Source organism: Balaenoptera ricei, chromosome 11 (genome assembly GCF_028023285.1).
Source record: "Balaenoptera ricei isolate mBalRic1 chromosome 11, mBalRic1.hap2, whole genome shotgun sequence".
NCBI lineage: Eukaryota > Metazoa > Chordata > Mammalia > Artiodactyla > Balaenopteridae > Balaenoptera > Balaenoptera ricei.
In genome coordinates, this window is record NC_082649.1 from 10570146 (window position 1) to 10593896 (window position 23751).

Sequence of the window (23751 nt, forward strand, 5' to 3'; positions counted from 1 at the left end):
CCCTGGTCTGGGAAGATCCCATATGCCGCGGAGCAACTAGGCCCGTGAGCCACAACTACTGAGCCTGCGCGTCTGGAGCCTGTGCTCCGCAACTAGAGAGGCCGCGATAGTGAGAGGCCCGCGCACCGCGATGAAGAGTGGCCCCCGCTTGCCGCACCTGGAGAAAGCCCTCGCACAGAAATGAAGACCCAACACAGCCAAAAATAAATAAATAAATAAATAAAATTAAAAAAAAAAAAAAAAGGAAAGGGAGTGACTGGTGAGGAAGGCAGTGAGGGGCCAGCACCCCACCCTGCCCTGCAGGCCTCCGGGAAAGTTCCTCCCCCCTCTGTTCACATCACCCCCTTCCTCCACCCACCCACCCCTCCCCACCTCTTCAATCTGGCCTCCTGCCAGGAGCCACGAGCAGTTTCACTTGGCACAGATTCTAAAGGAGAAACAGCTCTTTGTTCCATCCACCAGAGGAAAGGTCCCCAACTCCTGCTACAAAGACACCTTTTCACCTGTCAAGGCAAAGAAAAGCGGCCTCTAGGCCTTCCAAACCCAGGACACCCAGCTGAAGACAAAAGCTGCTTCTCCTCTGGGACCACAGGAGGATGCAAACGGCAGAGCCAGACGCCCTGCCAGCCATCCACACCCCTAACCCCTCCCAGAGGCTGCCCTGGGCTGAAGAACGCCACCTCCCTCCTGCTCAAATCTCACAGCGCTGCTCACAGAGGCTGTCACTTAGGGCAGGAGATTGGTCTTCGGACCTAGTCCTGGGCACACATGCTCTATTTTTACCCTCCCCATCTGCACAGACTTCATTCCACATTCTGCACTTTCAGGGAGGAAAACTAAACCCCCAGTCACAGTGGGGAGCTGATGACCACATGACAGGGCCGGTAGGAGCCCAGGGTGATGCTTCAGAAATTCAAAACGAGGCCAGCATGTCTCACACCCAGAACAAAAGAGGATGCAGGCCTTTAGAGCTCTTTCCACACATCATGTGACTTGAGGGTTGCCCACAGTTTTCAGGCAAACTTTCCGTTAACAACAACAACAAAAGCACTTCATTCTAATGAACACTGACCTCATTTCCTGAAGTGGCCTCAGACACGTACACACAAGGCTGCATATGTACAATCTGTCAGTTTGATTTGTCATCAGCCAAAAGCCACACACACCCACCCCAACCTTCCCTGCCCTCAGATCTAGAGCTTCTCTCATCTATGTTTAAGGCGACACTGTAAGAAGGAAGAACTAGAAACTCAACTTAGTAACGTTAAACCCCAGTTTTCCAAGGCAGGGGGAGAACCCCACATACTAGCCACCATAGTTTTGGCCACAACCGAAACCCTGGGTTTCTGCAGTATCCGGACAAAATGTCTCGAATAAAGGGAACGTGGGGCCATCAGGAGCTGTGCTTCTCACAGCAGGCAGTGAGCAGAAACATCTTCAAACTACTGCACTCTCAGTAAAATACAATTCTGATATTGAAATGGAATTGGATCCTCACCTACTCTGTGTCCCTACAGCGGGCCTTAAATTCCACCCAGATGGAGCCATTTAGTCGTCTGATAAGGAAAACATGTGATAATCAGATTGACAAAACAAAACAAGACCACCCAAGGCCCATACCCTATAGCAGGCAAGGTTTTACCCAACAGGGTTTGACAGAATATACTGTACTTGCAGAATATTTAACTTTCTATCCCACAGCAGCAGGGCAATAGCCTTCCGTTGTGGCTCACCTGGACCCTCACCAGAATTTTAAGCGGAACTCCAGCCCCTTCAGCCCCCTCCCCCGCAGGTGCACTCCCTCCCTCTCCCCCGCCTCCCCCCTGCTCTGTGAGGCCTGCCCCTGCTTCTCCCAGTGCCGAGGTGGGAGCCAGCAGGAGCACCGACCTCGGGACCACCCTTCCTGCTGACAGGCTGCTCATTCTTTTCTTCTTTCTGGAGTTGGGATTCACTAACATCACTTGACCTTATAATCTTTATTTTACCAAAAAGTTGTGCACACTTTTATGGTTTGTAACAGTATGTGGCTCGTAAATTAGATAGAAGTAAAGCGCTTATGACTTGGGTGAATTTCACGTAAACCCCACGTTCACTCACTAGGTAGCGGACAAGTGCGGCAGGAACTCCTTCTCGCGCGCTTTTGCTCACATCCCCTACTGGATTCAGAGTTCTTCGGGGCAGAGGCGATCACTGGACAAATGTAAAGTATTAACTGTAAGCACAGTTTGCTTTAAGAAGTTTTCTTATGAGTGTATTTTTGATTAAAAAAAATTAAACACTCTTGGATATGTTACTTTACACACGTGCCAGCTGGTTTCAACAACTCCGTGTGCTCTGAACTCTCTCAACAGCTATTTTACACATTAGGCAGGGACTGAACTCTCAGAGTGACAGCTCCGTAATTCCATCGTCTCCTCTTTTTTGGGCGGAGGGATGGGGGCGTGGAGAATCCAACTCACCACTCGGGCTCCTGCAGGTCTGACAGCTGCATGAATCAGTTTCAAACGGCCCCATCTCACTCGCCCAGCTCAAAGCCTGCAACTGTCCAACCAACAGTTACCAGCAGGGGAGGACACGGCCGGGGTAGGGGGTTGGGCATTAGCTATTAACCTGAACCTGCCCTTTCACCCGTTCCTATTCCGGTGGCAGAGTCCTCCCTGATGTTCACCCAACGTTTAATGTCCCATCAAGAAAAAGCATGAGTCCAGCAAAATATCAACAAGTCCTCTCTCAGCAGGTAAACTTAGACACATTTTGTTCAGTAATATTTCACTCCAACTGGCACAAAGAGAAAAAAAAAAATGTAAGGCCTTTATTTAAACCCATTTAGCAAGACAAAGTCTCAGAAAGCAGATTTAGGTTTCAGAAGATTTAGAAAGTCAGCTTAGATTTCAACAGGTACTGTATCAACAAAAGCCGAATCCGAGTTGTCAACATAAGGAAGTTGTTCGTCATTCCAGAAATAGACCTTATAAAGTAACTAGCTTGGTGCTAAGTAGAGAGGAGCAGGGCAAGCTTGGTTACACCCTGCTTACTCAAGCACCCACCCACCCTGACTCAACTGCTTTGCAAACTGGGAGCTATTTTCAAACAACCCTTTTAAAATGCTATTCAGAACAAGTTCCTATTGTATAAGCACAGGGGACTATATTCAATACCCTGTGATAAACCATAACGGAAAGGAATATGAAAAAGAATGTATATATATGTATAACTGAATCATTTTGCTGTACAGCAGAAATTAACACATTGTAAATCACCTATATACTTCAATAAAATAAATTTTTTTAAAAATGTTATTCAGAGTTGAACTCTGTAGTTCTGTGTAATCAGAAGATGCCATTCCACAACACAGCAACTCCAGGTATCTTAAATAAATTTTGCTGGGAAAACAATTACACTTTGAGCACCAAAGTGAGAACCCTATTATCAGTTTAGTAGATCATGTCCCAGAAAAGCCCTCTGGGCAGGCCTGGCAGACTGTCCACAATGTCAGGAATGTTCAGGCGGAGTGGACCGGGGTCCCGCAGTGTTTGTGCCATAAGTCGATGGCCTTGCTCACAATCGCATCCGAGCTGTCCTGGGGGATCTGTGAACAAGCAAACCGGTCTCTGAAATGTGTGTTTCCGACTTCAGTATCTCCCTCATTTTCACTCTGGTACAAATCTCATTTCCACTGGAGTTTTCACCATTTTTCAGAAAGTGATCGCACAGGAGGCTACTGCCAGGATCTGTTTCACGTGCCACCTGAGGTCACAGTAAGGAGCAGTCGTGTCATGCTGCCTAGGGTCGAACCCTGCACTGCCCACTACTTGTGGACTCCTGGGCAGGTTATCTGAGCTCCCTGGGTTCAGATCCCCGTCTCTAAAATGGGGCAAATGATAGCCGCAATTCACAGGGCTCTTTACCGGGTTACATGAGGTAATTCACAAAAAATACTTAGCAGTGGCCCTGGCACTGTGAGCCACTAATTATTACAACGATGATGGTTCTTTGATCCAACATACATTCACTTAGTACTTATTTACCGGGCCACTGTTCAATTGTTAACATTGACTGATTAAAATATATAGATTTGGGGTCCAGTGAAATTCACTCACACCTAAGTCTCTTTACATCCACCTCTTTTTGCCTGGTTAAGGGTATTCTAAGATACAAAGACAGGGAAAAACAGATTCATTTAGACCCTTCAACATGCTCTAAGTTTACATTTCAGCACATTAACAAATCCAACTGGGATTCTACCAGAGATAGCAACAGAAATGAAAGGACTTACAAAATCCCTCAAAACATCAGGTTTCCTTTTCCAGCAACAAAGATCACTCACCCTAAAGTAAAGATCCCACCTCTTCCTTTTCTTGACAAGCCTCCTAGTGGTCACATCAGGGGACGCGACTCCAGTCCCAGGTGCATACACTCGTGGAGACATGCTCAGGCCACTGACCCCAAAGGACTGGACTACCATCCACAGACCAACTTGAAACTTTTTCAGGGGAAAATTGTTTCTTATGATGTAAAACTACACTATGTCTCTGAAATAATTTAATGCAATAGAAAAATCTGGCTTGCTAAACTGACTTCCTTTCTAGATTCAAAATTAAAATACAACAAAGTACACTTACGTTTTCCAGAAACTTTGTTATCTTCTCTGCACTGTTCAGTGCCATTACTTTTATTTTAAAGGTTAAGAGAATTTCCACAGCTACAAAAACTAGTATCTTACAGGATCCACTTATAACTTTATCCCAAACCCTGCAAAGTAAAGATATAATCAAATTACGAGTTTGAAGTTTACGTCTATCTAAACAGCTCAAATTTCAAAATTAAATCAAATTACATTTTCTCTTAAGTACTGTCGTCCCTCGGTATCCCCAGGGAACTGGTTCCAGGACTCACTTGCTGTGGATACCAAGATCTGTGGAGGCTCAAAGTCCCTTGTGTAAAATGAGGTGGTACAGTCAGCCTTCTGTATCTGCAGATTCCACATCCAAGGATTCAACCAACCACAAATTATAAACACAGCACAGGATCAGCTGAATCCGCAGATGCGCATCTGCGGATACAGAGGGCTGAGTGCATGAGCTTCAGAGAAGAGCTATGAAGAAATCATCATCAAGGAAAACAACACAGATCAGCCATTTGAAATCTATTTCAGACACAATCAGCAGTGGAAGGAAAAAAGGAACAAGCACTAGAAAGTATCAATATTTGCTCTGCTAGGAATTGACCAGTATGCCAATTCCCTAATGTTTCAAAACTGACATTTTCGGGCAGGAAAGTCCTAAACCAAAGCTTAGAGTTTACTAACATTTTGTAATGTTAATATAGTCATTACGTGGTAAGGAACAACAAAAGCAGCAAATGAAATGATAAATTCAATTTCATTTTCCAGTGGTTTAAATTCCTTAATTAAGGAGCCAGTTATTGAGTATACTCTAAAATAACTATTCTGATAACTCCTATAAACTCTTACAGTTGGTATTATTCCATACATGCCAAATGCATTGTCTTGTAATGTCCTCTGTATATTTACCTTTCTCCTCAACTGCAAAGTTGTGGATGGGGTGGTCCAGGACACCGAAATACCTGTAACACGTCTGAAGTTGATGGAAGAGTTGAGTTTGAGTCTCAAGTCTCTCACTGCCTTCAGCTACTTTAGAAATAAACATTTTCTCTAGGACCTGCTCCATTTCTGGAAAAGCCCACATACACTCCTGGATACTCTTTCATACGGGAATACTGAACAGCATCGAACACATTGAGGGCCTTCAATTTCTCTAACTGTTATGTTCTAACATTTTTAATATTTATATTAATATGAGATATTTCTAATGTTTCTAACTGTATATATAATAAGCAGAATCATGTGTTGTTATGTTAGCTGCTGGAGAAGTTAGCATCAAATTATTGTATTGTTCTAAAGCAAATTTATATTCCAAGATGATCACGTTAAAAAAAAAAAAAAAAAAAAGAACACAGGATTTTTCTGCCTCTGAGCCTGCAGTCCGTATTTGAAAGAAATACTTGCCTCTGTAAGCTGGATTCAGGCAAGCACCCGGCGAAGCACCTCTTGAACCAGAGATCATAGGGAAGTTTGGACACTGCAGAACTCGCCTTCAGATGACTCAGCAGTCGGCTATCTTCCAGGTTCAAGTATTGTTCAAAAGCCTTTGGCTAATGATTAAACAGGAAGAGACTACTCAGTTCCTGTGACGTAATGTTACCTGCTCTTACAGGCTGTGATGAAAAGGTGTACACGCTGAACACAGGAAATGCTAGAAAACAAAGCTTCAGACTCATTTAAGTCACTGGTGAGGCAGCAGTTTCCCAGGTCAGCACTAACCAGAGCAACCAACCGTCCAGGACTAAGGGGTTTCCTGGGACAGTCCCGGGCTAAAAGGAACAGTTACTCACCCTAGTTAGTCCTAATTGTGCTAGCCAGATTCAACAACCTAAGGCAAAAGTCCAAAGCAAAATTCAGTTGCTCTGGGGAGCTGAGAAAGGCCCGCGTTCTGGCTGCTCTAGGGCAGTAGGTTAGACGTTCAGGGAAAGGACAAGGGTACGGCCAAAGAAACAGAGCGGGACTAAAGCGGGGACAGGGAACTAGGAAGAATGGAGATGAAAAGGGCCCAGCAGTCACTGATGCCACCTACGCTGACCCACGTGGAGCACACTCTGCACTTGGCAGGGAGGGTCAGACAACAGGGACGTCCTGAGGAGGAGCTCTGTCCCCAGCAAGATGTGCACAAGAATTCCGGGGAGGTACAGGAATAACACAGGGGGAAAATGCTCCAGGGTTCCATCTGGCAGCCTCTCCCATGTAAGGTTACACAGCAGCCAACACTAGAAGACTGGGAGCTAACAAAGCTGGCTCCCAGACGGGTTTGCTGTATTTACAGGGTTCTCTGGCAAAGCACGGATCCTAAGGTCAAACCCTCAAGTCTGTACTCTCTATCCAGAAGGGCACAACCAGATCCCATATCACCTGGCCAAATGCGATTTTTTTTTTTTTTTTTTTTACACTAAATATCTGCACCACTGTACTTCTGCCAAAGAGGCAATTCATAACCCTTACAATGTCCACCGTAGCCAGACACTGTGCTACATATATAGGGAAGGGAGTAAAAGGTAAGATAGCTTTATTACAGTGTGTTATAGTTAGCTCTTTGCAGCTCTCTCAACCAGGCTGGAAGCCCCTTGAAGGCAGGGATGATATGATGGGAATAAGCAGAGACAATGGGCACATCCAGGTGGGAATCCTAACCCCTACTTAAGAAGCCAGAAAGAGTTTCCCAGGAGAGCTGACGTTTGAGCTGGCCCACGAAGAAGGGACAGGACTTGGCCAGGCAAAGAGGGCCACATAGTAATATCTGGTCCAGCTTAAAGGATACATATCCCTAAATAAAGAGAGCTTCTAAAAAAGGAAAATGCCAAAACCTCTATAGGAAAAAATGCACATGGCTCTAACCCATATGAAAAGATGCTCAACCTGGCTATAATAGAAGAAATGCGACCTGAAACTACAGTGAGGTACCCTTTTCTCACCTATCATGCTGGCAACAACACACACCAGGCTGGCGAGGCTACAGGGAAACTGGTGTTCTCATCTGTTGATCATGAGGATGCAGAAGGGCATGAGCTCTACAAAGAGGAAACTGAAAAAAACCTAGCTAAGTAACATATGCCTTTACCCCTCGATCTAGTCAATTCATTTCTAGGAAATCTATCCCCCAAATATACTGGCAAATATACAAAAAGATACATGCACAAAGCTATTCACCTGTTATAACAGCAAGAGACTGGAAACATCTCAATTAGCCAACAACAGAGGATGGGTTGAATAAACTAGGATGGAGTGGTATGCAGCTGTGAAAAGGAATAAGGGATGTCTCTATATACTGCTTATGGCATAATCCCCAGCGTATATTAGGTTAAAAAAAAAATAAAGCAGGGTGAAGAAAAACGTGTATCAGATGCTACTGCTAAATCTAAGAGGGTGAATATAAATACATATCCATGTGTGCTTTTTTTTTCTTTTTAGTGCAAGATGACATTTATACTGCCTGAAATTTTTAGGACACAGCAAATGGTAGAAATAGTAGATGTGATGATTTTATTTATATATTACTGTAAAACATTTAGGTTATTTCCAATATTTCCATGACCCTCATATACTTACTTTTAAGGAAATAAAGCATACCTCAACAGAAGGCAAAACCTGACAAGAGACTTAACCACCTTGAGAGGAATTTATATTAAACTTAGGAAGAGGCTGCTAATAGTGTTTATTAAAAGAAAAAAAACCTTCGGCTTCCCTGGTGGCGCAGTGGTTGAGAATCTGCCTGCCAATGCAGGGGACACGGGTTCGAGCCCTGGTCTGGGAAGATCCCACATGCCGCGGAGCAACTGGGCCCGTGAGCCACAACAACTGAGCCTGCGCGTCTGGAGCCTGTGCTCCGCAACAAGAGAGGCCGCGATAGTGAGAGGCCCGCGCACCGTGATGAAGAGTGGCCCCCACTCGCCGCAACTAGAGAAAGCCCTCGCACAGAAACGAAGACCCAACACAGCCAAAAAAATTAAATAAATAAATAGCGTTCCCTTTAAAAAAAAAAAAAGAAAGAAAGAAAGAAAAAAACCCTCTCTTTAGGACAGCTTTTAAAAATTATATCAATGGCAAGGAAAGAAAACTCACTCACTTTAATGACTAAACACAGTTAAGACTGAGATGGCTTAAAGGCAGTCTGATCTGAAGAGAACAACAGAGACCTTCCACGTCACACCACTGAAGCTGGCCTCTACTCTCCTTGGCAATCAGAGGCCTCATCAAAGAGAATTTCCAAAAGCTTGTATGGAGAGGAAAGCTGTGATGTAATCCTATAAATCAGAACACTACAACATAAAGGTGTCGTCACCAGAAATATTCTTTTCTTTGGATGTCAAAAGCCCGTCACTGTCTATCATGTGCACATTTCCCCAGGATTATGAAACAACCTATGCTTTGTGATAAATTTGGTAAAACCACAAAAATTTGAAAAGATGACAGACAAGATTATAGAAACTAACAAGAAGCTAGGCAGAAGAGATCTAGTATACAACAATAAAAAATTTTAAGCTGGACTAACAAAGTTTAACTAAAGACAACTTTTTTTAAAACCTGACTTTAAAAGTTTAAGTCACAAAAAAAAAAAAAAGTTTAAGTCACTTGATGGCTAAATCAAACAGCAACACAAAGGAAATTTAGCTTTTCTTATACATTCAGAACTTTAAAAAAAAATTTGCAACTATAAAAACCTATGTGCTAGGCACTATAATGTACATGCGAAAATAAACCCCTTTTTTTGAAGATGGGGAAGTTAAGGTTCAGGGGACATGGGGACATTAAGTATCTTGCCAATTCTAAAATTCATTTCTTTAAAAAAAAAAAAAAAGCTCAAGGCATTTTTGAAAAAGAACAATAAGAGGGAAATTTCCCTGCCAGCTATCAAAATATGCTAGGAAGTTAAAGTAAGTCATATGGTACTGGCCAGGAAACAAGACAAATACCTTGATACAAAAAAAAAAAAAAAAAAAGGGAGTCCAGAAAGAGATAAATATATACATAAACCTAGTAACATGATAAAGGTGGCATTACAAATCTGTGAAAAAAAGAATGAACTGACAAACAGTATAAGTGGTAGTTCTACTACTTATTAACTGTGTGGCCTCGGACAAGTTACTTAACTGCTCTGTGCTTCAGTTTCCTCATCTGTAAAAACAGATGTGTTAAGATGAAATAATTCATCAGTAAAGCAAATTTAGTCTTAGTTGGCATGAATCATGTTCTCAAACTGTTACCCAGAGCAAGGAGGAAGAGGGCAGTGGGGTAACTGGCTGAAGCTGTGTTGCAGTTAACCACAAAAGGAACAGAGTCATGTCTGCGTCTGATACCAGTCACAAAGGTAAGTCCTTCACAAATTAAAGGACTAAATTTTAAAATGTTCAAATATTTTTAAAAGTTAGAAGCTTTTTAAAAACTTGTTTTTAAATCTCGGGATTAGAAAGGGCTTTCTAACTAAGACACAAAACTTGCAGCAAAAGAAATACTGATAAATCCAACTGTATCAAATCTTTACATCTTTACACAACAGGGAGAAATATTTTCAGAGAAAATATTTAACTTATTAACAAAGGATAAATATCCAGCATATAGCAATAATTCTTACCAAAAAAAAAAAAAAAAAAAAGGAAAGACGGAAACAAAATAGAAAGGTAGACAAATACGATGACCAATAAACATACCCAAAGCTGCTTAACTTCACTCAAAAATGAGGTAATGGAAACTAAAATGGGCTACCATTTCACTATCAGATTGGCAAAATCCTGAGAGAGTGATACTATCAAGTATTGGCAATGGGGTGGAAAACAGGAAATCTCATAAACTGTTGGGGGAAGCGAAATTGGTACAACTTCTGGGTAAGTAACCTGATAGTTAACAAATTTAAATATGTCTCTTGCAATTGAGCATTTGTTGTGTAGGTAACCCCCCCAGAGACACACGCACACATACACACATGGGAACACATCACGTACACGGAGTGGGGCTGTCAGCATGGAGCCTTTACATTAAATTAGGGCAAATTCTTACCAGAAAATACTATGAGAATTTTTTAAAGTGGTTCGAAATGAGCGACTCTCAATCCTAGCCTCATTTCAGAATCACTTGGAGTTTTAAAAAAGTAGAATTCTGGGGCCTCACCCCTGAAGATTCTGATTTCATTGGTTTGGTCATTTTTAAGAGCTCACAGGTGGTACTAATAGGAAGTCAGGGCTGAAAACTACCTATGTGTACTGACATGGAAAAGCTCCCAGACATTAAGTTTTAAAAAGAACTGTAGGATCGTATGAACAGTATGATAGTACTTACATTTAAAAAAAAATTTTATATATATATATGTTATATACATATACACATACACACACACGTGTTCATGGGAATGCACTCGCATCCCCATCCATTCCAATGCACATAAAATAGTCTAGACAAATACACACCAAGCTGGTGACAATGCCTACGACTTAGAAAGTGGGGGAGGGGAGGTGCTGGTGCAGGTCTATGACGACACTGGATTCATCTGGATTACTTAATACTTCGAGGATGTGTCTGTTACTTGTGTTATTAAAAATAATGAATTTTTAAACAAACTATCAAAATGCTACTGCATTTACTCCAATAATAAGAAAAGCTAATTAAATCACAGTATGATTCGGACCTCTTGATTTAATTAGGCAGCTAACATTTCATTTACATATGCTCCAATGCCATGCTTTCTTTTTATTGAAATTAAGTGAATTAAATTTCAAAATTCTAAAAATCAAATTTTACTTAATGCAAGTACATAAAAAACACTCCTGTTCAGTGCTCTGGGAAGCTGAGGGCCGAAGAGTCTCGCCGACCCCCCTAACGGACACAGAGCAGGGATGGATCTCCAGGGCTCGGCTGACCTGTGCCCCGCACCTGACCCTGCGTCCTGTACCACGGTTACTGCTTTCAACAGAATTTCCAAGCGAAACAATTCAATGACTTAAGAAAAAAGACTCGTTTTTATAAAATGAGGGAAAACACTGGGCAAAGAGAATGGCAAAGGACCCCTGGCTTGTGCTGATGACACAAGCGCTGGTCTCCGGATTCCCAAGTCAGAGCGTACAGACCACCGGCTGCCTTCCTCACAAACAGAGTCCGGACTCTAATGTGAGATCACAATGTGCCCGGCTAAAACGAACCGACCACACTTCCCAGGCTCCACTGCAAACTGGGGCGGCCTGGCGACACAGTCCTGCCCGCCGATAGTCATGCAGAAGGCAAGTCTGTTAAAGGGAGACAGGCGGGCCTGGCTTGTCACTTCTCCTTTAGGTTCGTCTTTGCCTTTCCTTCCTGCCTAGAACAGGGATGTCACGGCTGTCACTTCAGCATCTGTCGTGTGATCACGAGGGGAAGGATCACACCTGAGAACGCTAGAACAGGAGGACAGGAGCCTGGGTCCCTGGCCGTACGATGGCTGTGGCACCAGCCCTGGGCTGCCTTGCCTCCAGACTTCTGCTTACGTGAGAGAAGACAAAGCCTCGGTTACTTGGGCTTCCCATTCTACACAGCCAAACTTAAACCTTAGTACAGACGGGTAATTCTAGCTAAAGTCAGTGGATTCTGGATCCAGATAAGGAATACTATAGAGCGGGGGGTGGGCAAGCTACAGCCTGCAGAGGCCAAATCCAGCCACAACCATGCTTTTATGTATTTTGTGTGACAACAGCAGAGCTATGTGCCTGCAACAGAGACATACACACCTAGCCCACCAAGCTGGAAATATTTACCATCTGGCCTTTTACAGAAGGCATCTGCCGATTCCCACCACAGAGGGTCCACGCATAATTGCAGCAGCACCAGGAGGTAAAGGCCATTTCCTGAGGACCCCCATTACCATTGCTCACGCCCTCCCCAAAACAGCCATAACATCATCCCTCACCAGCTGGGGTAGAAAATCCCGGTACTTGTTATTCAGTTGGTTCACAAAGCATCGGGTGAGCCAGTAACAGTCAATGCCATCTTCCACCATCTCTTCCATGGCTTTAGCAATGGCAAGAAATACTTCATCTTCTGGCTCCTGCAAGATTAATAATAATAACTCTCAAGAGGGAGGTAGAAGAGAGAAATACAGAATTCTTTAATAATAATGAAGGCTTGCTCCCTAGATTCTGAAGGACCTGCAATAAATCAAAGTGGGACCAAAAGCGCACAGTCCATCACTAAAAAGATGACCAAGGGGAGATGAGGATGAGTAACCAGAGGAATTGGAGTCAGCGCTGCTTCTGAACACTCAGGTTTCAAGCTGAACATTCAGAGATTTTCCAACTTCTAACATAAAGGCCAAAGAGTCAACACAAACCCTAAGCAAGGGCTGACTCTACACCCAGAAGTATTCTCTGCACTGGAGAAGAATTCCTTTCAAACAGAAGTGATAAACAGCAAACAACTGGAGACCTCTGTCAATAATTTGCAAACATTAAATGACCCTAAAAGGACTAATAAGCATTCTATTTCAAAGCATTCATACATAGCTTTAAATTTTTGTTCTATCATTAAGCACCTGAAAAGCTAAAAATGGCCCTAGAATCAGAATTTTAGGACTCAGAAGAATGGCATTTCTCAAACCTTGTGTCAATACTCAGAACATGAAAGCAAACCCTCAAGTAAATTTCAAAAGAAATCTCATAAAAACTGGAATCCACTTGAAAAAGCTGTTTTCTAACACCATATCTTACACCAAAAGCTTTACATTTTCATCTAGGATTTAACAGCTGAAGCATTTTTTTTTCTTTTTTTTTTAATTTTATTTATTTATTTTTTTATTTATTTTGGCTGTGTTGGGTCTTCGTTTCTGTGTGAGGGCTTTCTCTAGTTGCGGCGAGCGGGGGCCACTCTTCATCGCGGTGCGCGGGCCTCCCACTATCGCGGCCTCTCTCGTTGCGGAGCACAGGCTCCAGACGCGCAGGCTCAGTAATTGTGGCTCATGGGCCCAGTTGCTCTGCAGCATGTGGGATCCTCTCAGACCAGGGCTCAAACCCGTGTCCCCTGCATTGGCAGGCAGATTCTCAACCACTGCGCCACCAGGGAAGCCCCAACAGCTGAAGGATTTTTAACATTGAAAAGAAACTAAAAAGTTTCCTTCTACTCCCCTAAGAAGTCTCAAGTTAAAATCAAAATACCTATTTTAACAGAAGTATTGCATTTTAGGCCTCCTTTCCACTTATTAACATTCTACAAAATGTCAAGAATAGCAGAAAGCCTCCTTTCGTGGACTCCCACCCGGCCCTGGGCGCTGTGCTGGGTGCTCCTGAACCTGGCACCTCAATGCTGCTCCCAGTTCCTCTGAGACACAGCTAAGAGGACCAGCGCCCTCCAGCCGAAGTCAGCTTCTATGTGCCCAGCCCTGTGCCGAGCACTGTCACACAGTCTCATTAAAAGATAAGGAAAATACAGCTTCTAGGGCTTGGTGACCAAGGAGACTTGAGCCCAGAACAAAACTTGGACACCATGTCAGCCTGAGGCCACGGTACAGGTGCCTGGACCTCAAGCCTGGAAGGCTGAGCGGGGATGAGGTGGAAACGATAACCTACCATCTAGATCTCTTGAGCTAATGGATAATCTAACCTAACTTCATATACAGTTTAGGAACTTGAGTAGTACTATCAGCTAACTGCATTCTGCCAACGGGAAATAAAATTTAAAGTTTGAGCGTTCCAACTATTTTCAGGAATGTTCTCTCTTGATAAACTTCATCAAAGTGGACGACCTAAGATTTGCCCATGGGACCCAAAGCAACCTCAAAAAGAAAGAACACGTTGAAGTTCAAACTGCTGTGCTGGCAGACTGCAATCTGCAACAGCCACCAAAAAAATTACAGAACAGCACAGTTCGCAGGCAAATCCCTCTTCTGAACAATTCACTCTGTTTTAGCCAAAAGTTAAAATGCTTAGAGCGAATTGCAAGTTGTATTAAAATAGCCAAAGCCCAAGAGCTATAGTCATTACTTTGCCTGCCCTCCTCCACTCCCCCCTCTCTTCCCTTTATAAACAGTAAGCAGTCCAAGTAACCAGAGTGAGCAGTTTGTCAAAGGTGAAACCTATAAAGCAGGCTGGAGCCTGTGGGCCTGAGGCCAAGGAAGGGTCAAGGCCAAGGAGGCAGCCAGTGACTTCGAGGCCTGTGCGGCCCGCAGGCCAGGGCCAGAGAGGCGGCCGGCCACGGTGGTGACAGACAGAGGGACGAGCAAAGAGATAAATACAAATAAGACGAGGCTTCCATTAGCCTCACTGCAACTGCCAGAGAAGGAAGCTGCAAATATAAAAAGGGTGAGGGCTAAATGAACTTGGGATATTAGAAAGGACTTGGCAGCTTTGGCATTAACTCAGGGTCTTTAGTATAGAAATAGATAGATATATAAACACACAGGTGTGTGTATATTTCCTAGCTGTCTGCTGAGAGGGCCTAGAAGCAATGACACACCACAGACAATGAGCATACCTAGCGCCCTGTTCTTGGTTTCTAGATATAATACTCCAAAAAAAAAAAAAAAAAGCCTGATTCCAAGCCTGGGGTAGGGAAAGTACGAAATGAGCCTGGAATGTCTTTTTGTGCCAGAAAGTAAGAAAGTGCTCAAAATGATGGGAACTTGTCAAAAAGACACACAAGTCAGCTTGAAGGGGCTCCCGCTGGCTAAATATGGGACAATTTTAACATCAAAATAACGGTAGTAATGAATTATAGGCCATTGAATAAAAGAGGAATCTATAAATTCATACTGATATACATAAATGAGGGAGAAGGGAAAACTCTTCCTTACAGAAAAGTCAACTAATAAATGCAGAAGGAACGAAGGAGTTAGAAGATCATCATTTGGCAATCAGCACAGTAAAAACTGTTTCAGGCAAGAGTCAGTGGATTGATATTTACACAGTCTCAAAGTACCTCCCCACAAGTTACTTATTAATTACAAAGGGAAAATAGCAACCTTACCTTGAAGAAACCTGGCAGACACCACCTTAACCAAGTGATCAAAGTTAGCAGCAAGAGTAATAAGTATCATATTTCTGTGGAATTCCTGCCAGAAACACATAACTAGATTCTCATCATGAGGAAACACACAAACCCAAATTGAGAAATGTTCTACTGGCCAGTACTCTTCAAAACTGTCAAGGTCATGAAAGACAGAGGAAGACTGAGGGACTATTCCAGATTAAAAGCAAATAAGACATGGTAAACGTAATGCATGATCCCAGATTGGATCCTGGACCAGAAAAAGAACATCAGTGGGACAGTCAGCAAAATTTCAATAACGCCTATAGATTAGTTCATAGTATTGTATCACTGCTAATTTTCTGGTTTTGATAAATAACCAGAGTATAATTAAGATGTAACATTTGAGGATGCTAGGTGAAGGTATATGGGAACACTTAACTCTTTATGCAACTTTTTTCTACTATTTTAAAATGAAGAGTTAAAACAGAAAAAAAAATTTTAAATCGTCAACAAATGGTAAGACTAGTAGTTGAAAGTTTGATAAGTTCTGAACCACAACTTTTATTGTTTAGATAAAGGGCATTATTGGGACAATTGGTCAAACGGAAATGGAGTCTGAAGATTAGATGTTAATACTATATCAATGTCAACTTCTTGGTGTTGATGACAGAACTATGGTCACCTAGGGGAGTGTTCTCATCGTTAGCAAGTGTACACTGCAGGAATCTGAAAGAACGGGATGCCGTGTCTACGTCTTATTCTCAACTGGTTTGGAAAAAAAATATGTATACATATATAGGAAAATGACAAAGCAAACATGGTGAAATGTTAATGACTCGGGAACCGGGATAGAGGGTATATGGGATTTCTTGATAGTATTCTTGCAACTTTTCTATAACTTTAAAATTACTTCAAAACAAAATTTTAAAACATTAGGGAGATTGGGTCAAAATGTACAGGGCTATGAACGTCTGGGAAAGATGTGTTGCTTTTATTCTACAAAGAAGAGCCACTGAAAGTTTCTAAGGTAAAACATAATGCAAACAAAGGCTGGCAGATGGAGCAGTCTAAAGTTGAACCAAGGGTCAAACAAAAGCACCACTGACCAGTGGAAAGGAGGGACTTCGAGGCAACTTCCCAGACTCCAGCCGATGCATGTAGAGATAGACTTCAACCTGAGGTGTAGCATCACTGATAAAGCGAATGACTTCCAGGGCGTGAAGGACATCGGAGTACTGCTCCTTGCGATACATCATCACCTGGGCATGGGACTCATGGTGTGGAGGCAAGATGCCTATAGAGACCCGGGGTGGGTTAAAAAAAAAAAAAAAGAGGGCAAAATACTGAGGCACCAATCCAAATTCCTCTTCTATGAAAGAGAATCCTGTGCGAAGCTGCCTACCACAATTAGACTAGAACTCACACAAATATTTAGTTACCGTATAGATTATCTTTTAGAAATTCACACTATAAATCAAATTTTAAATACTATCAATATTCGAACGGCAATTACATCACTGATATTAAAGAGAAATGAAACGACATCATAAAGCCTTTGAATAAATGTGCCACATAAATTCAAGATAAATCACACCAATTACAATAATGATTTAATTCAAGTTTACGGTTGTCAGCCTCGGGCCACCCTTAGCTGCTAAAGGCCTATCTCCAGTTGCTGGTGCTTAGCCCCTAATATGGAATTGTTCCCATCCCCCAACCTCCACAATTCACATGTTGAAGCCCTAACCCCCAATGTGACTATATTTGGCAACAGGGCCTTTAGGAGGTAATTAAGGTTTAAAGAAGTCATAAGGTGGGGCCCTAATCTAACAGGGCTAGTGCCTTTATAAGAAAAGGAAGAGGCTGGCGTGGTTTCTCTCTGCCGTGTGAGGACACAGCAAACCAGGAGGTGACACTTCACCAGGAACAAAATCGGCCAGCACCTTGATCTTGGACTTCCCAGCCTCCAGAACTGTGAGGATATAAATTGTTATTTAAGCCACCCAGTCTGTGGTATTTTGTTAAGGGAGCTGTAGCTGACAACACAACCCCCTTCATCTTAGAACCACCACCAAGTGGTCAAATCCTTTTCTTCCCCAACAACTAAAACTTGCTCAAAGTCCTAAAGTCTCTCTTTAGAAGGAAAAAAAAAATCTCTAATTTTCACTACCACAGTAACCTTACATTTCAATGCCATTTTATGCTCATTAATATATTTAAACATGATGTCTACTCATTAGACTTTGGGGCAAGAACCACATTTTTTTAAATACAAACAAATGGCATGGAGAAAACACAGTGGAAAGAGCACTGGATGGGCCTTCAGTCAACTAGTCCCAGAGGTGTTAACACCAGGATGCTCACAAATGTCTCTCCGGGCACTTGTTTCCTTATCTGCCAGAGGCAGGAAATGGGACGGGTAAGCATTTCACCAAATGTTCTCTGCAGAACATGAGCCCCAAGGGTCTTCATGAGAAAAAGGGTACCAGAGTCAAATAGATTTGGGAAGTGGTGACAATGAAATTAAGGCTTTAAGTTTTGCTATAAAGAAAAACATCTTCCTTTATTTACCCCAGCCTCATTAAACTTCATGAAACTGTATCGTAGCCCAAGCTCCAGAGTCAAAGTTCCTGGGTCTGAAGTCTAGCTCTACAGTTAACTGGCTGGGTGACCCTCAGCAACTTACTTGATCTTCCTGTGCCTTAGCTTCTCCATCTGAAGAATGGGAAGAATAATACCCATCTCACACAATTGTAATGATGACTAAACAAATTAACATACATAAAACACTCAAAGTACATGGCACCTACTAAGCTAGTATCAGTGTTATTAGCTAGTACACTTGACTATGGATCTCTCTTTGATGCAAACTACCACAGATCCAGTATTCTAAAGAACATTCTGGGAAACATAACTTGGATGAGCTCAGAAGACTAACACAGTGGGAGGTTAATGTTGGAACCAAACTCCCAACATAGCGTGGCAGCTCTAAATCTCAAGTGCCTTTTTAAAAAATTAATTAATTAATTAATTTACAGCTGCCTTGGGTCTTCGTTGCTGTGCATGGGCTTTCTCTGGTTGTGGTGAGCGGGGGCTACTCTTCGTTGCAGTGCACGGGCTTCTCATTGCGGTGGCTTCTCTTGTTGCACAGCACGGGCTCTAGGCATGCAGGCTTCAGTAGCTGTGGCACACGGGCTCAGTAGTTGTAGTTCGCAGGCTCTAGAGCGCAGGCTCAGTAGTTGTGGCTCACGGGCTTAGTTGCTCTGAAGCATGTGGGATCTTCCCGGACCAGGGCTCGAACCCGTGTCCCCTGCATTGGCAGGCGGATTCTTAACCACTGCGCCACCAGGGAAGTCCCTCGAGTGCCTTTAACGGCAAAAACAAGGGAGACTCACCTGTTAAAGCAAGCCACGAAAAAGAGGTGATGAACAGCCTGACAGGCCTTGGCACTCAGCTGCAAAGTACAACTGTCCATCTCACACTAATCCACTGGCGTTATCAGTTAATAAGACACATAGTCTTTCCCAGCAGATATAAATATTATCGACATTCCCATCTAAAAGGCACCCCTGGAAGGCATTTACTTTGATGGGCACTGGAAACACTAAGATTTTTTAAATGCTCAGGGAAAAACTGAGGTCGTTTTCACACATTCTCTATATTGTAACTGCACGGTGACCTATTAGAAAAGTGTACAAAGGCTGTCAAGATGCACAACAAAAAAGGCAACGCACAGTGCTTTCTAGCATGGCTTGCATTCCCTCGCTGGCTCCACATTACATAACCAGATTCGGGACTCCAGATTTTTCAGGTCCTGAAAATATAGTACATTTTGGAAAGAAAACAAGGTCTATAAATCTAGCCTAACTTCAAATGGGCTCTACAAACCTGAGCTCAAATCCCAGCTCTGCCACTTACAAGCTATAAGGCCTCAGGCAAATTATTTAGCTTCAGTCTTTTTCCCCATCGGAAAAATTGGGATATTGATACCTGCCTCACAAGGGAATTCCAGGATTATCCTAACTTTTGTTTTTTTTAAAGAAAGAAAAGGAGGGTAGTAATGGATGGGTATTTTATACATCAGCAGGCTCAGCAATAACAGAAAAAAAAAATCCTTAGCTCAAAAGGCATGCTGCCAGTCACTTCGGGCACCTAATACACTTTTTCTTCCACAGAAACTGAGCAAGACTGTTTTTCCTTCTCCTTTGGCCACTCTTCACTGGAACTTATTCATTTGTGCTTCTAGGAAGTAAAAACTCTTCAATTCCTTTTTTGATTCTGACAGCACTCCTTAGGAAGTTATACCTCTACAGCTGGGAGTCGCAGACTAACAAATCAAGAGCTAAACCTTAGGAGTTAATTTAGCTCAATATCCTCATTTTACAGATGAAAGAAAAAAAGGAAAAAAAAAAAAAAAAAAGAGGCCTAGTGGCATCTTCTGGAAGGTTACCAAGCTGACAGTAAAGCCCAGACCAGTTCTCCTTTCTCCCGGCCCAATGCTCTTCCCACACCTTGTTTCAGGAAGGTGCATCACTGTCTCTTCTAATGTCACCTGACACTCAGAGTGACACACAGTGGACTGCCTCTGAAGGTCACCTTCTTCCAGGCTTCCAAAGTGAATGGTGATTCAGGCTCCCAAGGTTAGACCCAGTATTCAGTAAAAGGCCTAAAGAAATCCTCCTTTTTCTGACTGATAAGATGCCAATGATCCCATCATTCAACATTGTTGAAGATAAAGCTTCCAACTCTTGGAAATCATACCTAGAAGCACCTTCCAAACCAATGCACGGTACATGGACGGGAGCGGGAACCTCTGACTAAAAGTACAAAGTTTCTCAACATCTAGAGGAAGAAAAAGAAAAAAAAAAACGATTAGATGCTTTTCATGCTGATCACAATAGGTAAAGATGCATTTCATGTCTGAAAACCGAAAGTATAGTAAGACATCTCTTCAGAGGCAGGCTGCTATACAATCAGCAAATCTAGGAAAGGTAACACTAGACTGACTTCCAGCCCACGTGTTCCAACTAGCTATGTATTTTTTTTTTCCAACTAGCTATTTAAAAACAATTAGTGTTTCATGGTGTAGGAGATGCATTTTGCATATATTACTACATTCACTATAACATCAGCAGTAGTTACTATTTATAGAACTTATTTCATTTATCCACATCGCAAGCTTGTTGGGTAGTTATTGTTTTAAAGATGCAGAAACTGAAGCTCAGAGCAGTTTAGTGACTTGACTAAGTTTACATCGCCGGTGAGTGGCACAGTCAGCCTGCAAATCCCCACATTCACCAGTAAGCCACATTCAACCATCTTGGGCCTCAGTTTCCCTACTTGTCAAGTGAGAATTATAATACTTAAAGCACAGATTGCCTAGTGAGGATCAAAGGTCAGGTGGGAAATGTTTTTGAAACTTTAAAACACTCTATGCATTTAAACTACTGTTTTTAACTATGGCTCAGTTTATTCCACTTTAATTAGCGATAGAACAGACCTTATTATGACTGGCTTAGAAGAAATAAAAATGTCAATATATAATGCAGTTTCAGTATTTCCATAAAAGAAAATCATGGCAAGAGTTGCTGCAAATTTACCCAGAAGCTATGATGACACCTCTGAAAACTGAGAAAAGAAAATACATGGGTCTAATAAGAGGAAAAAATATTACTGACTTCTAAAGAGGCCTTTCAAAAAGGTCTGGCTCCGACTCAGTGAAATATAAACTTGAAAAATCCTTAACTTCTCCCAAAATATACCATTCTGCTGCCATCCTATCACTAAAAACATACCGCAGGTAACCAATACCTCTGGACATCTTTAAAAGGTAAGATTTAATTTCGGAAGATCTGGGAATGACTGAGAACCAATAAGGTAAATTTAACTTATAAAACTCACCCAGACAGTCATCTTTTAGGAGAATTTCTAATGATTTCTTTTCTTCAACTCCACGAAACCCCACTTTTTCATAATATACTGAACGGAAGTTTCTCTGGGAGTCCTCAGTCATGTTTCATTCTTGGAGAGACAGAATAGGGAGCAGAAAAAAGTGAGCCTAGAAACAAATGAAGAATTGATGAAAAATTTAATGATCTTCTCCAACTTTTCCATGAATCTAATACACTATGATAAATGGCCTGCCCTTGCATAGGACTCAGTATTAAACCTTCCCTTTTACACAACCCTAACATCACGTCACCTTTGCACCTTGGCCAAAAACCAAGATATAAAACAAAAGTCCTCTGAGCTGCTATAACAGATGGCACAAGGTTCATGCCTTAGCACTCCTATTTTACTTAGGAGAGAACCTAGCACAATGGTATGCAGCCGTTACACATGTTCAAAGAAAAAAGTTACTGAAATAGGAAGACAGACAAAATGTCATGCAAAAGGGATTACCAAATATACATGATGACTATTTTAAAAAAATTTTTTAAATTAGACTATTCTGAAATGTTAACAATGGTTATCTATAAGGCAGCAGGATTCCAGATGATTTTAATTTTCTTTCTTTGGCTTAGCTGTCTTTTCTAAAATGGGCATTTGGTAAAACAAAAAACTAAGTTATAAAAAGAGTAAAAAAAAAAAAAAAAAACATACACAAACCCAAGTTCCTCACTTAGTTTTCCTTTAAACACAATTCTATCAAATGTAATTGTCAAAATTCAAAACCCACAACAGATTAAGCATTAAATTATAAACCAGAAGAGGGGCAGCAATGTAGCCGGTTGACAAGTGATGTCACAGAGTTGGAGACAAAATAACGACTTGGAATCTGGCATCAGAACTCAAAAAGTTCGTTGGTCTCTGGTTCTTTCACAATAACCTTCAGTAGACTGAAGGCAAGTCATCAGGAAAAGGTCAAATTGGGTTTGTGTTTTAAGAACAGAATGGATGTAATGCATTTTCCAAAAAATATAGCACTGCCTGCCCCAAACGCTTAAAGCGTCGGTGCAAAGAGTACAGCCCTTAGGTTTTAGAAATTCTGAGATGTCCCCAGGGACTAGGGGAGGGTTGAGTTCTAGACAGCCAATGTCTTCCTTATTGACAAGATACTCACTGAGACGATTCGGGCACTGGAAAGAACAGAATTCGTTTTGATTGAGGAATTCTATAGGGTACTGAGCTCTTAGGACCAAACGTTTTTTAAAAGCAGAATTCCAAAGCATTAAAACACCAAATAAGGTGGGATTTATTTAAAAGCAGCATCCAAACAGCTGCAAGGCGATTCGGTGGCTGCCGTCTAAGGACACCATCCTCTGGCGGCAATGCAACAGCAAACGCGTCCTCCGGGAGGAAATAAAGTAAGTTTCCTTGCTGCCCAGCAGCGCCCACCTGACGGGAAAAGTAAACGCACCCTGATCCAAGACCCCAGGTCCCACTCTCCCTGTTATGCTTCACCTCTAGTAGTGGAAACCACACCCGGGTTCAGACTAAGTGGTCCAGGGAGGCAGCGGAAACCTGGCCCGGTGCGCTGACCTGCCGACCACCCAGGGCCGGCCGGGCGGAGGGAGACGGTTGGACACCCGCGCCCAGGAGATAAAACCCAGCAGCCGCGGCGTCCGCCGGACATGACGTCAGCCTCGCTCCACGGGGCGGTGCCGAGAGTGCGCGTGCGCCGAGAGCATGCGCGGAAGCTCCACCCACGCCGTGGGGCCGCAGACTCTGCAACCCAGACACGGGAAAGCGGGATGCAAGTCAACCTAGCATCTCAAGCGCCCCGCCCACTCCCCGCACCAGTCTCCCTGCTCCCCCTACTTATTCCTGGTCTGGAGAATCGCGACTACCTTACTCCCGCTGTCCCGGGCGGTGAGTGCCCGGGATGCTCTCCCCAACCCTACCCTGGAGGTGATCGCAGACCCCAGGATGGAGCTCCTTAAACTGTCTGCGGTGGCAGACCCCTGCTTTGTTTTTATTTCCTTTTTCCTGTTATGTGGAAATAAATGACCAACCAAATGAGAAGTGTAAAGCAACTTATTGAGAATTTGCTGTACGAGAGAGTCAGCCCCACTATCACTTCTATTTTGGCAGAAACTCAAAGGCAGGCAGAGGAGGGGAAAGGTTGATAGTGGGAAAAAAGGGAAGGCTTCAGGTGTGCCCTCGTCGGAGACTGTTGGCGTGGGGAAGCTGCAGGTAGAGGAGAAGCCGGGTGTCCTATGTGATCCGTTAGCCACATCTGGCTTTCTCTGGCTGGTCCT

At 42.8% G+C, this 23751-nt stretch overlaps 1 protein-coding gene across 6 annotated transcripts; it reads right to left on the bottom strand.

Moving 5' to 3' along the window:
- Positions 1 to 2793: 2793 nt before the first annotated feature.
- Positions 2794 to 23124, bottom strand: TBC1D7 (TBC1 domain family member 7). 6 transcript variants are annotated; one of them, XM_059940667.1, is made up of 8 exons: positions 22955 to 23124; positions 21452 to 21571; positions 20312 to 20392; positions 16657 to 16844; positions 12501 to 12638; positions 6029 to 6174; positions 4623 to 4752; positions 2794 to 3589 (listed from the first exon to the last, which is right to left on the bottom strand). In XM_059940667.1, exons 2-8 carry the CDS (start codon positions 21561 to 21563, stop codon positions 3503 to 3505), a joined length of 882 nt encoding a protein of 293 aa, XP_059796650.1. In that variant the 5' UTR covers positions 21564 to 21571; positions 22955 to 23124; the 3' UTR covers positions 2794 to 3502. The 6 variants fall into 6 exon arrangements, with proteins under 6 accessions (XP_059796650.1, XP_059796647.1, XP_059796648.1 ...); XM_059940664.1 differs by having other exon boundaries at positions 21452 to 21608; XM_059940665.1 differs by having other exon boundaries at positions 21452 to 21608; positions 22911 to 23124.
- Between the last annotated feature and the right edge of the window lie 627 nt (positions 23125 to 23751).